Below are 13,981 nucleotides of genomic sequence, written 5' to 3'. Positions count from 1 at the left end.
GAGCTTAGTCTAAGATTGGCTGGGACCACTGGGGATGGGGAAGGCCTGCAACTGCTGAGTGTTTCCTCTTTTCCCCACACTGCAGGAGGGTGATTATCACCAGTGGAATAAATGAATGTCAAATTCATTTATTTGGAATCCCCACCAGGCAAGGCCACTACTCCAAGCATCGCCCCAGCGGGCCAGGCCTTTCAACCCTCTGTGGCCACCATCCAAATGGGAATATTTCCAGCCCAGGGGCCTGGCAGAGGTCTTCCAGGTAGGGGTGTGGCCTCTCTGGGCACCCATCTCTTCGCCTGTGTCTCAGCAGAGGGTTCTTTCGGCAGGATGGGGATAGGGTCAGGAACCCGTTAACAAATGACTTATGGGTGGGGAAATTCATCAGTCAGTGGCCAACCTAGAGATGAGAATCAGCGTCTCCCAGGTGGGGGCTGATCAGAGCACTGTTGGAGTTCTGTGAGCAAAGGCATTAAGTAGGTGGGCCAAGGCCCCATGGTTTTCACTCAGGCCTGGTGACTTCCCTTTGGTAGGTTGATAAGCATCAGCTCTGAAGGCAGGCTGGATGCTGGGTCCAAAACCCGACCTCAGGGTTCTTTGTTAATTATTACCTACCTTAAAGGGTTGCTGCAAGGGCTAAAGGAAACATTGCTTTGAAAGCCCTGGCACAGTGCCAAATGCGACTCTTCTTACCATTTAGCAGATTTTACTGTTCCTGGCAGGGATAGAGGCATGGTGCGGGCATCCAGGTAGATGTGGTAGTCTCAACTTTATTCTCAGATACTGGGAAAGGTATCCTGGACAACGTAGCGGGGCCTCTTCTCCAAAATTCTTTTTTTTTTTTTTTTTTTTTTAATTAGCCTGGCATGATACTACACGCCTGTAATTCTAGCTACTTGGGAGGTTGAGGCAGGAAAATTGCTTGAGCCCAGGACGTTGAGACTGCAGTGAGTGGTGATGGCTCCACAGCACTCCAGCCTGGGGGACAGAGCGAGGCCTGGTCTCAAACAGACTTTCAAAAATCCGGGAAAGGTGAGCAGCTAGACTGGGTGGGAAAAGGCCCAAGTAGACCTTCCTCCACCCTGGAACTCGGACAAGAGGCAGAGCTCGAGGTGAGGAGTCCGGGACCGCAGAACCCAGGGTTGGCGGCGGCTCTGTCTTCAATCGTCCACCTGTATCTCCTCGTCTGACGGCTGAAGCCTGGTGTCAGGTCCGGCAGTACGCGGGCGGAGGCCGGGGTCTGAAGTGCCGTCGGGCAGTGCTAAGCTGCACAGGACTTGGGGAGACAACGTGCGTAGCGAGGCGACGTCGGCGCGCATCTCCTCCACGTCACGCTTGAGTTTGGCTCGCCGGTTCTGGAACCAAGTCACCACCTGTGCGTTGGCCAGGCCGAGTCGTGTAGCTAGCCCGTCTCGCTCGGCCGGCGCCAGGTACTTCTGGAAGAAGAAGCGCCTCTCCAGCTCCAGCACCTGTTGAGCGGTGAACGCCGTGCGTGACTTGCGCCGTTTGCGGCCGGCCGGGCCAGGGCCCAACGCGTCCGGGGCTGCCCTGCCTGCGGGGATAGGGAGGGGATCAGTTTCCAGCCTGCGGGAATCTGCGGCCTGGAAAGAAAAGCTGGGGGTGGGGTCGGGCCGGTGGTAGTGGGGGAAGGAGGAGGAGAGCCAGGAAGGCAGAAGCGGACCAGAACTGTGATCCCTTACCAGGAGTCAGGCCCAGGTGGGGAAAGGGAGTGCAAAGCGGTCTGGCCACAGGGATGCGAGAGGCAGCAAGCTGAGGGCGTGTTGCTGGGCCAAAGGAGTGGAGGAAGGGAGGGACGGTCCAGAGGAAACCCGGTGCAGGCTCAAGCCTTCTGGGGTCGAGACTTTGAGGCCTTTAGGATCCTCAGGCTGAGCAGATTGAGGGTGACATCTGAGGCGAGTAAGAGTCCGGGTAGCCGACCCAGCATGGGATAGTAACAAGATCATGCTGCGTCGGCTGGATCATGCCCTTCTGTGGATCGGGTCGGGCTTTCGGCTTACACTTCCTTAGTGACGCTAGAGCCCTCTCCTTGAGCCCTCTCCTTGAGGGAAAGAATGAGACAGAGAGAGAGCGAGGAAAGGCAGAGTGCGGAGTTCAGTGCCCAATGCCGCACCAAGGACTTTCTGCTTCCTGGCTTCCCTCGAGAAGAGAGTGGCCTGGAGCAGAGCTTGGTCACCCGAGAGGCTGGACCCTAGCTTTCAAGCGCTTTCTATGTCGCCCTTGCAGGCTCAGTCCTTTACCGCCTGCAGCCCAAGTCTTTTGTCTCTTTCCTGGCTTTCTCTATCGCGATTGCCCCACCTACAGGGAACAGAGCAACAGGTCGCTCAGTTGGCGACAGTCTGCCTTTTCCCCGTGGCACTGGCGGCCTTCCCGAACCGCCATGGAGCCTAAGGACTAACGGAGAAGTGAGAAGTTGCAGGTGCGAGTCCCGGCACGTGGGCTGAGGACAGGGGCGGATTAGGGTGGCTGGGACGAAGATTTGAGCCTGGGAACCAGAAAGAGAGAGGTGGGGAAAAGGCCAAGGCAGGGTACGCGACTTTGCCGGCTCTATACCTTCAGAGGGCTGCGGAGCGCGCACGTCAAATCCGCGGAAAGTTTTACTCGTTAGCTCCTCCAGCGCGCACAGCGGCGACATTGGACCTGGATCTGACTCTGGAAGCTGCGGCATAGAGGGTGCTCGAGGGACCATGCGCGGGGCTAGGATGTCTGCGATGCTGAAGAGTGTCCGGGGTGTTCGGGGCTCGCGTTCAGAATTCATGTCCGGCCGGCTGGGGCGGTCCCGCTGCGTTCGGCTTGGCAGCCGCCTGGACCCCAACACTCGGCTCCCAATCCGGGCCCCCAGCCTCGGACCCGCCCTCGGCGCTGGGCCCGAATCCCGTGTGCCCCTCCTCCTGAGCCCCCACCTCTCCGCCCGGGGCCGCGGTGGGTCTGGAGCTCCTAGATGTCCAGGGAGGGTATTTCTCCAGGCTGAGGCAGGAGCGGAGAACAGAAGCCGACCAAATTACCCATCAGACCAGGGCCGCGGAACTGCTCTTGGCTGCGGGGCGCTGCACGGTGCACAGTCAGGCCGGGCCGTACCTCCAGACGCTGTATGCCGCCGACTCCCCGCCTAGCCGCCACTCTGGCTCATAAACTCGTAGACGATAAAATTGCTTTCCCCAGCGGCTAGGGATTTGCAAAGTTCTAAAGAAGGATATCAGGGCCAACTGTGCAGGGATCTCTGATTCCAGCTAGGACTTCAGTCTCCTAACCTGGCCCCCTCTTCCCCACTCCACCCCTGAGAAACGTTGTTTAAAAGGTCCTAGCGGCTGGAAGTGATTAGTGCTGCGTGGGTCGGTGGCGCAACACTTGAGAGTTGCGCTTGGGAGGACCCAGCCTGGCAGAGCGACTGCAACCGGGAATAGTGAGGATGCCAGGAGGAAGCAAGTACAGGTGAATGGGCCCGAGGCTGCCCCACCCGACGAAGTTAGAACACAAAGAGAAGCTGCCGGGAGACCCGGGCCACAGAAGAGAAGACCGAGAGAACTCTGAGCTGGTGCAAATGCCCAAGAGGGGTCATTGTCAGTGAGGCCTGGCAAAACCAGTCGATTTTGTCTGTCTTTTCCTTCTTTTTGTTAAGTTCCCATAGTTCAGGTATGTATGGTTTCCCTAGCCTGCAGAGGCTCAGAAATTCTCACTCCCCATAGAAGATAGACTTGAAGGGCAGACTTCACAGACCCAACTGGATCATGGGACAGGCATTCCTGACAATCCAGGTGCTAATTGTGAGACCTGGATTAAATACTCATTCCTGTTTAATCTGGGTCCTGTTAATCTCCCTTCTCTCCCACACCTATTCTGGTCCTGGGCTCATACCTGGGTAAGCACCCACAGCCCGCCTGTGTAGGAAGAAGTCAGCTCAGGAACAATGGGGCTTCAGCAGTGGAGGCCCAGCAAGATGCGGGTTTTGTTCCTACATTCCACCCCAAACAGCTGGAGGATTCACAGCCCAGAGGCAGGGAAGCCCTGCCACTCCTGAGGAGCTTGCTGCTTTGCTGCCCGGGGAAGTTGGAAACTGATACGCTTCTAGTTTTTTAAAACAGTGCCATGAAGAAGCAGGCCAGTCCTCCTGGACTGTCCATTATGTCACTTTCCTTGTAGACTGCTGTATCTCCCACCATCTGTGCAGTGTCCACCTGTCTATTCCCTCGGGCAACTGCAGCATGCAGTTTGGGTTCCCTAAGCAGGGCGTAGGAGATCCAAGGCAACTGAGCCAAAGACTCCCTGACAAAGATGGAAAGGCACCTTGATAGGGTCTTCTGGGTAAAGGCCTTACTCCAACAACCCCCCTCCACCACCCATAACATTCACATAATGCCCTCCTGGAAAGCTGAGCAACACACTTAAAGCCTGATGGGCCATTGCTGGATCAAAGAGCAGAGCCAGGCGGCTGCAGTGGAAAGCTGAGCTGCCTCAGGACCTTGTTAAATGGTTATTAATGGTGAGGGGCAGGGGAGGGCCTGGAGAGATCTCTGGCCATGGGCCTCAGCCCTGGAAACCATCCTAGTGGTTTCACTTAATGTGCAATAAAGCAGCTCCCTGGAGGCAGCAGGAACTGCCCCACTGCATCCCAGGCATGTCACCAAGCAGACACTGCAACCTTCACTCATTCATCCTCCATGTGGCTTTTGTATCTGTCTGTACCTCTGCTCTCAATTACTTGTGTGTGTCTGTGAGGAGTGTGGGGCTCTCCTGATGGGCCTTTGCCACCCCTTCCATCTCTCCCGCCTAGTTCTCCCCTCTGTAGCTGGGCTCAGGTACTGGGATTGGACAGCCCACAAACAGGAGTTTGGGGGAGGAGATGGAAGTGGAGACTAGCAAAGGGAGGAGGAGGCCCCAGAGATCAGAGGCCCCACTAAGGTCGTCATAGCGGCCAGGGACTAGTCCAGGGGATCGAGGGGCCACAGAAGGGAATTTTCCCAGTGAAGTATCTGGAATTTGAGCTGGGGTGAAACCGGATCCACAGAGGAGGGTAGAAGGAGGGTGAGTGATTAATGAGGAAGATTAAGAGATTAAACCTCTTTCTGGGTTGGGGAGGAGACACTCAGCTGTCTCATAGGCTACCCCCCACACCAGCTTGGAAGCCCAAGCAGGGAAGCTCCCGGGTGCTTGCTTCTTCCCACGCACTGGTGGAACCCTCTCTGTTCAAGATCCTTCCCAAGTGATGCGTGGAGGCCTTTACCACTGCCCACGACAGGCCGATGGGTTTTCCTTTCCTGTCATTCTCAGGCAATCTCTTATTTTTCCCACCTTCTCAGATTCCTTTTATGGTCCCACACAATTCGGGAGTCCTGCACTCCCTCCCCTTGTAAAGATTCCCACATTCCAAATTCGCTGTCTTTGGAAGGCACCCCATTCTCGCTTAAGAAGGCTTCCTCACACTTCCCCTTCAGATTTCCCATTCTCACCCCCCAGCCCTACCCCCACCTTACTTGCACCCACCACACCCCATCGGCGGGTTCCTCCAGGCCAGGCCGCCCCCGCTCGACCCCAGTTCCCCACTAGTGGCAAGGAGGCCAGCTCAATAAACGACCTTTAGTCTCGGATTGCCCGCCCCGGACATTCCACTGAATTCTGTGAATGTGTAGGATGGTTGGAGGACCCTCAGAATAACCCCCTTCGGGCGGTGGACGAGGACGATTTCAGCGAAGAGTCGTCCCCCCTCCTCCCTACCCTCAGGAGAGGTCCGCGAACCAGGGTGAGAGGGAAGTGGGAGTTCAGGGAGGAAAGTCCAGGCGGAGGGGCGTGAGGCGGGGCGTCCGTCCGTCTGGCACACTTCTGGGATTGTTTTCTTTTTCAGAAAGTGCTATTGCGGAGCGAACCGATCCAGATACTTATACTTTAGCTTCGTGACTGGGGGCGGCAGGTCTGTGAGTTGTTTTCGGCCCTGGACGCTGTTTTGTGAAGAACCCTGCGCGCCCAACGCCACCCACCCCGGGGCGCGCGGGCGGGGAAGCAGCCAACGGTGGGAAACTCCTACGCTTTCCCCCACTCTTCTCCTCCTGCTCCCCAAGACTCACTTCTAGGGAAGTCCTTTTCCCCATCAAGTCCCGGGAAAGATGGGCCGGGCTGAAAGAGGGACCCGTCCTCCTCTGTGCCAAAGGCAGGAGAAAATCCTGGTGCCGTCCCCTTTGGGTGTGAGTCCCGGAAATGGCGGGGGTGAGGAAGGTGGGCAGGGGCAAGGTTTGGTCCCCAGGGGAGAACGGACGCCTCCTCCCGGCAGCGCAGCACAGCCGAGCGTGCCCGAGAGGGCAGACGGCACCCTGGGGTGTCCCTGCCGCCGCCTCTCCCAGGACTCCGGAGCGCCGCGCCGCGTCCGGGCGCATTCTCAGTCGCGCGAAGCCAGAGAGAACCCTGGCACAGATGGAGACCCGAGTGACCCCAGCGTCCGGGTGGGCGTGGGGAATGGACCCACAGGCCCGGGACTCGCAGCGCGGAGCCCGCAGCTGGCCAGCTTCAGCCACCTCGGGAGACGCAGCGCAGCTGCGGCAGCTGACAGACAACACCAAGACTCGGCTGGGCCCCACCCCAGATCCCGCCTGAGCGCCTTCGGCGCTGCTCGGCCTCAAGGCGTGTATCACCAAGGGCCTCGTCCCTTGACTTGGTCCTCACGGTCTCCGGCCTCGGGCCCACTATTCTTCAGACCCCGCCTTTTCGACGCCGAGCTGCCGCCCAGCCCCAGCGGCAGCGCCTTCCGAGTAGATCTAGGCCGACTGTCCAACTCCCGCAGCTGCTCAGACCCCAGCAAAGCCCCCGTGAGCGTTTCTACTTTTCCCCCGAGCCCAAGCCACTCTCCTGTCACTCCTAGGAAACTCCTTTTTGCCCAAAACTCCTGGAGAAAAGCCCCGGGCGCCACGTACTCGCCCGGACCGCGAAGCCCAGAAAGCTTCAATTCGGAAGAAAGGGAGTGGGGAACACTAGGCTAGGGTGTTCCTGGAGGAGATCGGGGAGGGGGTTAGTGGCGGAGACGCATTCCGGGCTGGAGGCTTGGAAACGTTTGGAAGCTTTGCTCATCTTGGAGACCATGTGAGGAAAGAATCGTACCCAGGCCGTCCGCGGTGTCCCTACCCGGGTCCCCATCAGTGCCCCACGCACTCTAGCTCTTCCTCAGCGTCTGTAGCCTCTTCATCCGCCTGGAGAGGAGGTCTCCGGAAACCGAGTCTGACTATGGCACCCCAGAGCGTCCAATGCGAGCTCAGGTCCTTCCCCCGAGTCTGGAGTCTTCTTACCCAGCTGAGGCCGCCTTCGCTGTACCCACTCCCTGGCTGCCGCCCCGTCCTCTGCCACCCGGTGATTAGCGCCTTCAACCCTCACCAGCTTTGCATAACCAACCCCTAGAGGCCGTGGAGTCAGACAGGGCAGGGTGGGACATAGGTTTTTAACTCGGATTCTGTCTACACACATGCTATGCCTCCATACGGTTTGTCCCAGAGTTGGCAGATGGCCGGCTACCTTCAGGAACTCTTTGCTTTGGTCTCTTGTCTGTTCCTGTTCTAGTTGGGCAAGTTTCTAGCTAACCCAACGACAAAACCGTAGAACAAGGACGTTGGCACGGCATACAGACAAGGAATGTTAGCTGATTAATCAATGGAGTTGGTGCTTTGCAGCTTCCCTTTTATTCCTTGAAGTTGCCCTTGCTCTCCTCCTCAACTACCCATTCCCCACCCTGGCTTCTAGTCCCAGTCACCAAGTACTTGCTGAATCCTGTAGGGACAGCCAGGCCTCCATTTCTGACAATCTCTGTGGCTCCACCCCACTTGTGTTTTTGACTTCTCCCTCTTTTTTGTCTCTATCCCCCCATCAAGTTATAACACTATAGTGCAATTCTTTGGATTTTTCTCTAAAATATTGCACTTCAATCCTACAGCAGCCACTGTCCAACTCTAGCCTTCTCACAACTGTTGAATTAGGACACCTCTTCACAGGCCCACACGGTATGCTGCAGCATACAAGGACAGCTGAAAGCTCCCCTCCAGGAAGCCTTCCCATCACCAAAAAGAGTGGTTTTGGTGGCCTGGTTTCACACATACAGGGATCCTCTACCCTGCTCTTTTGGCAAGACATTGAGGGCTCATGGCCATGGAGGACAAGCCCTTCTTCACTACCAAACTCAGAGGATTTTTGAGGAAGGCAGGACACATAATGAGTGTGAGGTAGGAAGAATAAGGAAGAAGAGAGATGCTTTTTAAAAGTTTTTATTTCAAAAAATAAAGCTGCAGTTCATTTCACATAAATATCTGGGTAGGGAAGGGGAGTAGGATGGGGTAGGAGCTTAGCCCCTACCTCCTCTTCTCTTTCACACTGTATTGTAAAACCAAAGGGGAAGGCTAAGGAGAGAATGAGGAAGTCGTAGTCAGTGGGGAGTGTTCTTATATTATCCAAAGGGCCCCTCAGTCCACCCTTCCCCTGGGGATTGCGGGTTGGTTGGGGGTAATCTGAAGGGGGGTGGGGAGGATGGGATGGCTCACCTTGCCGAACCAGCGGGAGAGCCATATCTGCTTCATTGTCATGTGATCAGGGAGAACTTCATTGTCAAAAAGGAGCTGCACCTAGGAGGGACATGGGGGCATAATTTTAGGAACTTTCTAGCAGGTCAAAAACTACCCTGGTCCACCCTAGACTCTGTCCCTCCTTTCTTAGCCTCTTTTCCCCCCAAAAAGCTTACTGTGGGACTACTCACATGCTGAGGGTTTAGCATCAAGCGGTGACACAGGACCCTCCGGAGATGGCGTACCTCAGCTCTAACAGAACATCGGACATACTTGTTCTGGGAGCAGGGAGGGGAGGGAAGAGGGCAAGATGTGTGAGGGAGGGGCCATAAGAGGTGAGTCTCCTTAGAGAGGCCCTCCCCTCAGCCCTTCTCACCTGCAGGATGCTTTTATTCTTGTCTTTGCCAGAACTGGGAGGAAACAGACACAGGTTAGGGAACTCTATCTTTCCTCCTCTCCCCCTCCCAGAGCCATGATATACTCTCTTCAAGGGGATAGGATTCCTCACTGCTTAGCCTCTCCCCCAGACCCTCCCTGGCTCTGGGCCATTGGCACTGTCACCTCCTGCAACCCCTGATCTGCTCCTCACCTCAGCCGCTCCAGGCACAGGCTCAGCTGCTCATCATAGCGATAGTAGTGGGCTTTAGAGTGGTCGAAGCTGCTGAAGGGGAGGCCGAGGTTGCTCAGTGCTGGCTCTGAGAAAGACAGGGTACTGAGGTGGCTGGTGGCACATATTCCATACCCCTCTTTCAACAGAGAGCAAAACTGGGCAAGAAGAATAGTCTGGGGCCTTTGCCCTCCCATGGCCAAGGACATACCTTCCCCACTGGGCTGGGTGACCCGGTCCAAACCTCGAGACTGGTAGAATTCCCGAATCCGTTTCTCTTCACCTAAAAGAAGGTGAAGTATGAGAATAAAGTATTAGCCCTCCCTCACTCTTTGTCCTTCCCTCATCTTTGGCCTTCTGCCTACATGATTCCCACCAAAGGCCCTGTCACCTCAAGCTGCCACTCAGCAATTAGTCCTCAAGAGGCCCCTCAAAGTCAGGTTGGTCACTCACTGTCTTGCAAACCAGGCACCAGCTTGTACACGATGTCTTGCATGACCCGGTCCAGTTTGAGGTTGAGCAGTGGCTGTGTCTCGTGGATCTTGATGTTGCACATGGGGCAGTACTTGCTAGTTTGAAGGTACTTCACAATACAACTCTTGCAGACTGCAGGAAGAGAAAAGCAGATTCTCATGCCCTCTGGAAACTGGATTCACGGGCTGGGTGGGGTGCCTGGATGCGTGGGGCAGGCTGCACAAAAGCTGGCAGTCAGGCTGGTGAAGACTAGGGACTGGAAGAACTAGGCAGTCTCCAAGGCACTCACAAGTATGAAGACACTCTGTGATAGTGGTGGCATCCACGAAGTAGCCGGCACAGAGGCAGCAAACGATGTGTTCATTTAAGTCTTTGATCTTCACTCGAACCTCCTCCTGAAGACACACCCTCCGTCACCAATCATCCACCCTCAACCGCCAACCCGTGCGCCTTCCCACCCCGGGGGTCTCCTTCTTCATCACACTCCACGGCCAAGCCCCGCACCCTGAGCCCTCAGCCAGGAATTAGCTCCTGGGGGCTGGCACTCCTCCTCCGCCCAGCAGAGGGCTCCGCGCACAGCGGGGGCTTCCCTCACGTGGACTCGCCTGACCCTCCTTTCCCAGGGGAGACTACACGACGTCGGCTACACAATGCGCAGGCGTTCTAACCGGAGTTTGGCAACCCGACTGCAATCACGCAGGCGCATTGGGCCCTCTGTCTCTGCGCAGGCGCACTGGGCGCCCGGCCAGCCACCGCCCGTCCTCTAGTCCGCCCCAGTTCGCGCCGCTGGCAGACCACAGCAGTAACCCTGCCGCCCTTGCACCTCGTTCCGTAGCGGGTCCATCTTGTACACTGACTGGAGCTGGTTCCGAAGCCTCATCGCGATCGCAATCTGGCCCCCCTGAGGAGACGCCATCTTAAAGGCTGATCCCAGCCTGCCACTTCCGGTGCCGCCTGCGGGGCGGGACTTGTCTCCCAGCAACGAGGTTCTAGGTCTTTTCGGATTCGCTCACCCTCTGTAAGGCCCCGCCCACGTCCCTTTCTCCCCGTGTGCTCACCTGAGCCCCACCGGCCCCTCCCCTCCTCAATCGGTAATTAAGGAGTGGGGGGGAGCATAGGGAAGGGTCCTATCTCTTCAGCCTCCTGTAGGAATCATCATAATGGACCCTATGCAACCTCAAGACTAACTTTTGGAGCCTGCGAAAGACTGCCCCCTCCTACCCCCAAAGGCCCGGCAGTCTGTGCCCGCTACCCGCTCAGGGTCGTCGGTCTTCTGTGACGACGACCCTGCTGAAGCCCCTCCTGGGTCCTCTTCTCGTAATGCCGTCCTGTGGGCGTCCGCGTAGCTGAGCTTCACCCAGATGGCGGGCCTTCTCCCGGCTTCGCGGCGGGAGTTTCTCGGGCTTTGCAGAGTCTCGGAGAGGGTGCGGGGGTATGGGGAGGGAGAGACCCCCAGGGACTTGGTAGTGATCTTATCCCCCCATTCTCCCCCTGCTGCCGGGGATGGGGGGGGGCAGGCCCTGGTTAATGATGATGATTTAATCATCGGCGCCTGCGGAGGCCTGGGACAGACTAATGCAGAGCAGATGCCGAAGGAGGAGGGGAGGACGACTAGGACACTGCCACACACAGATACGCTTAGGCAGCGAGCGCCTGCAGTAGCATAGGCCCAGCCCCGCACTTAGGGAGGACGTGGAGTGCTCGAGAGCTTACACCGCCGGGCCTGGGTATTTAAAAAAGAATAAATTTGCTATGAGTTATTAACAGCAAATGCAACTGGAGATTCGAGAAGGGAGAGATTTCAGTGGAGACCTCAAAAAGACTTTCTGGAGAAAGTGGGACTCTGGGTAAAATTTAGACTTGGGGAGGGGTGGAAGTGTGGTTGAACAGAAAAGAAAGGACGTGGAGGGGAAGGACCAGAGGACAGGAAAGAGGCCAAGAGGTAGATTTTTTTTTGAGACGGAGTTTCGCTCTTGTTACCCAGGCTGGAGTGCAATGGCGCGATCTCGGCTCACCGCAACCTCCGCCTCCTGGGTTCAGGCAATTCTCCTGCCTCAGCCTCCTGAGTAGCTGGGATTACAGGCATGCGCCACCATGCCCAGCTAGTTTTTTGTATTTTAGTAGCGACGGGGTTTCACCATGTTGACCAGGATGGTCTCCATCTCTTGACCTCGTGATCCACCCGCCTCAGCCTCCCAAAGTGCTGGGATTACAGGCTTGAGCCACCGCGCCCGGCCCAAGATGTAGATTTGAGAGTGGTGATAGAAAAAACAGGGCTGTAAAGAGTTGTGATTTTTAGCCTGAGGGCAATTGGGAGCTAGGGGACTTTTTTGAAGGGAGGAGGTTATCCTGTGACAGGGACATTTTTGTTCACTTCTCTTCAGAGTGAATAGGCAGCAACAAGTTATGAGATTAGTGATTAATCAACTATTCTTTACAGCCACTATTTACCTACTTTCCTGGTCCAAGCCACTATATTCTCTGATTGTAGTGGTTTCTTGACTGTTTTCCTTGAGTCCCCCTTCAGCTGTTCTCAACGTAACAGCTCAGTGCTATTTCTCAGTGCTGGTGATTCTGATAAAACGGGGAACACAAAGGACACAGGACAATGTTTGAGGTGCAGAAATGTTTATTATTTATTTATTTATTTGAGACGGAGTTTCTCTCTTGTTGCCCAGGTTGGGGTGCAATGGCTGGGGTGCATCCTGGCTAACTGCAACCTCTGCCTCCCAGGTTCAAGTGATCCTCCTGCTTCAGCCTCCCAAGTAGCTGGGATTACAGGCACCCACCACTACACCCGGCTAATTTTGTATTTTTAGTAGAGACAGGGTTTCTCCTTGTTGGTCAGGCTAGTCTGGAACTCCCAACCTTAGGTGATCCACGTGCCTCAGCCTCCCAAAGTGCTGGGATTACAGGCGTGAGGCACCGTGCCTGGCCATGTTGGTTTCATGGGTATATACATATGTCAAAACTTATCAAACTGTACACTTCAAATATCTGCCGTTTATATGTCTATTATACCTCAAGAAAGCTATTAAAACATTGAAAAATTAGGTTGTTTCTTTTTACTGTTTAAAACCAGTTGAGAGCTTCCCTTTTCAATCAGAATAAAAGTCAAAGTCTTACAGTCTTAGATACACCAAGATATCCTTCCACTATCTCCCCAACTTGAAATGCTTAGGTATCCAAAATGGCTCCCTCCTTCTTTTAGGTCTTTACTCATGAGGCTTCTGTGATCACTCTAGATGAATAACAACTCACCACCCCTTTTACTTCCTTGATTTTTTTTTTTTTTTTTTTTTGGTTAGCATTTATTAGCATTCTTTGCATCTATTATTATTTAATATACATTTCTTTCTTTCTTTTTTTTTTTTTTTGAGAGGGAGTTTCGCTCTTGTTACCCAGGCTGGAGTGCAATGGCGCGATCTCGGCTCACCGCAACCTCAGCCTCCTGGGTTCAAGCAATTCTCCTGCCTCAGCCTCCCAAGCTGGGATTACAGGCAGGCACCACCACGCCCAGCTAATTTTTGTATTTTTAGTAGAGACGGGGTTTCAGCATGTTGACCAGGATGGTCTCGATTTCTTGACCTCGTCATCTGCCCGCCTTGGCCTCCTAAAGTGCTGGGATTACAGGCGTGAGCCACCGCGCCTGGCCAATATACATTTCTAATATATTAGAAATATTTTCTAGTTATTTTTCTGAAAATATTTTCTAGAAAACATATTTCCTTTTTTTTTTTTTTTTTTTTGAGATGGAGTGTCGTTCTGTCTCCCTGGCTGGAGTGCAGTGGGCAGTGGTGTGATCTAGGCTCCCTGCAACCTCTGCCTCCCGGGTTCAAGCGATCCTCCTGCCTCGATCTCCTGAGTAGCTGGGATTACAGGCACATACCACCACACCTGGCTAATTTTTGTATTTTTAGTAGAGACGGGGTTTCAGCATACTGGCCAGGCTGGTCTTGAACTCCTGACCTTGTGATCTGCCCACCTAGGTCTCCCAAAGTGCTGGGATCACAGGCGTGAGCCACTGCACTCAGCTTATAGTTCCTTGTTTTTATTTTTTATTTTATTTTTATTTTTTGAGACAGAGTTTCGCTCTTGTTACCCTGGCTGGAGTGCAATGGCATGATCTCGGCTCACTGCAACCTCCGCCCTCCTGGCTTCAGGCAATTCTCCTGCCTCAGGCTCCTGAGTAGCTGGGATTACAGGCACGCGCCACCATGCCCAGCTAATTTTTTGTATTTTTAGTAGAGACGGGGTTTCATCATGTTGACCAGGATGTTCTTGATCTCTTGACCTCGTGATCCACCTGCCTCGGCCTCCCAAAGTGCTGGGATTACAGGCTTGAGCCACCGCGCCC

The 13,981-nt window shown here is 55.0% G+C and overlaps 2 protein-coding genes across 2 annotated transcripts; both read right to left on the bottom strand.

Annotated features, from left to right (window-relative positions):
• Positions 1-570: 570 nt before the first annotated feature.
• Positions 571-3,135, bottom strand: LBX2 (ladybird homeobox 2). The gene is made up of 2 exons (XM_003922581.4): positions 2,569-3,135; positions 571-1,549 (listed from the first exon to the last, which is right to left on the bottom strand). Exons 1-2 carry the CDS (start codon positions 2,771-2,773, stop codon positions 1,158-1,160), a joined length of 597 nt encoding a protein of 198 aa, XP_003922630.1. The 5' UTR covers positions 2,774-3,135; the 3' UTR covers positions 571-1,157.
• A 5,098-nt stretch (positions 3,136-8,233) lies between these two features.
• On the bottom strand, positions 8,234-11,219 carry PCGF1 (polycomb group ring finger 1). Its single transcript, XM_003922580.4, has 9 exons — positions 10,448-11,219; positions 9,914-10,019; positions 9,604-9,756; positions 9,362-9,433; positions 9,133-9,238; positions 8,920-8,953; positions 8,735-8,821; positions 8,523-8,603; positions 8,234-8,381 (listed from the first exon to the last, which is right to left on the bottom strand). The coding sequence occupies exons 1-9, from the start codon at positions 10,538-10,540 to the stop codon at positions 8,334-8,336; spliced, it is 780 nt and encodes a 259-aa protein (XP_003922629.1). The 5' UTR covers positions 10,541-11,219; the 3' UTR covers positions 8,234-8,333.
• Positions 11,220-13,981: the final 2,762 nt, after the last annotated feature.

The sequence above is a fragment of the Saimiri boliviensis genome, chromosome 1 (genome assembly GCF_048565385.1).
Source record: "Saimiri boliviensis isolate mSaiBol1 chromosome 1, mSaiBol1.pri, whole genome shotgun sequence".
Lineage (NCBI taxonomy): Eukaryota > Metazoa > Chordata > Mammalia > Primates > Cebidae > Saimiri > Saimiri boliviensis.
This window is presented reverse-complemented; position numbering and strand designations above follow the sequence as displayed.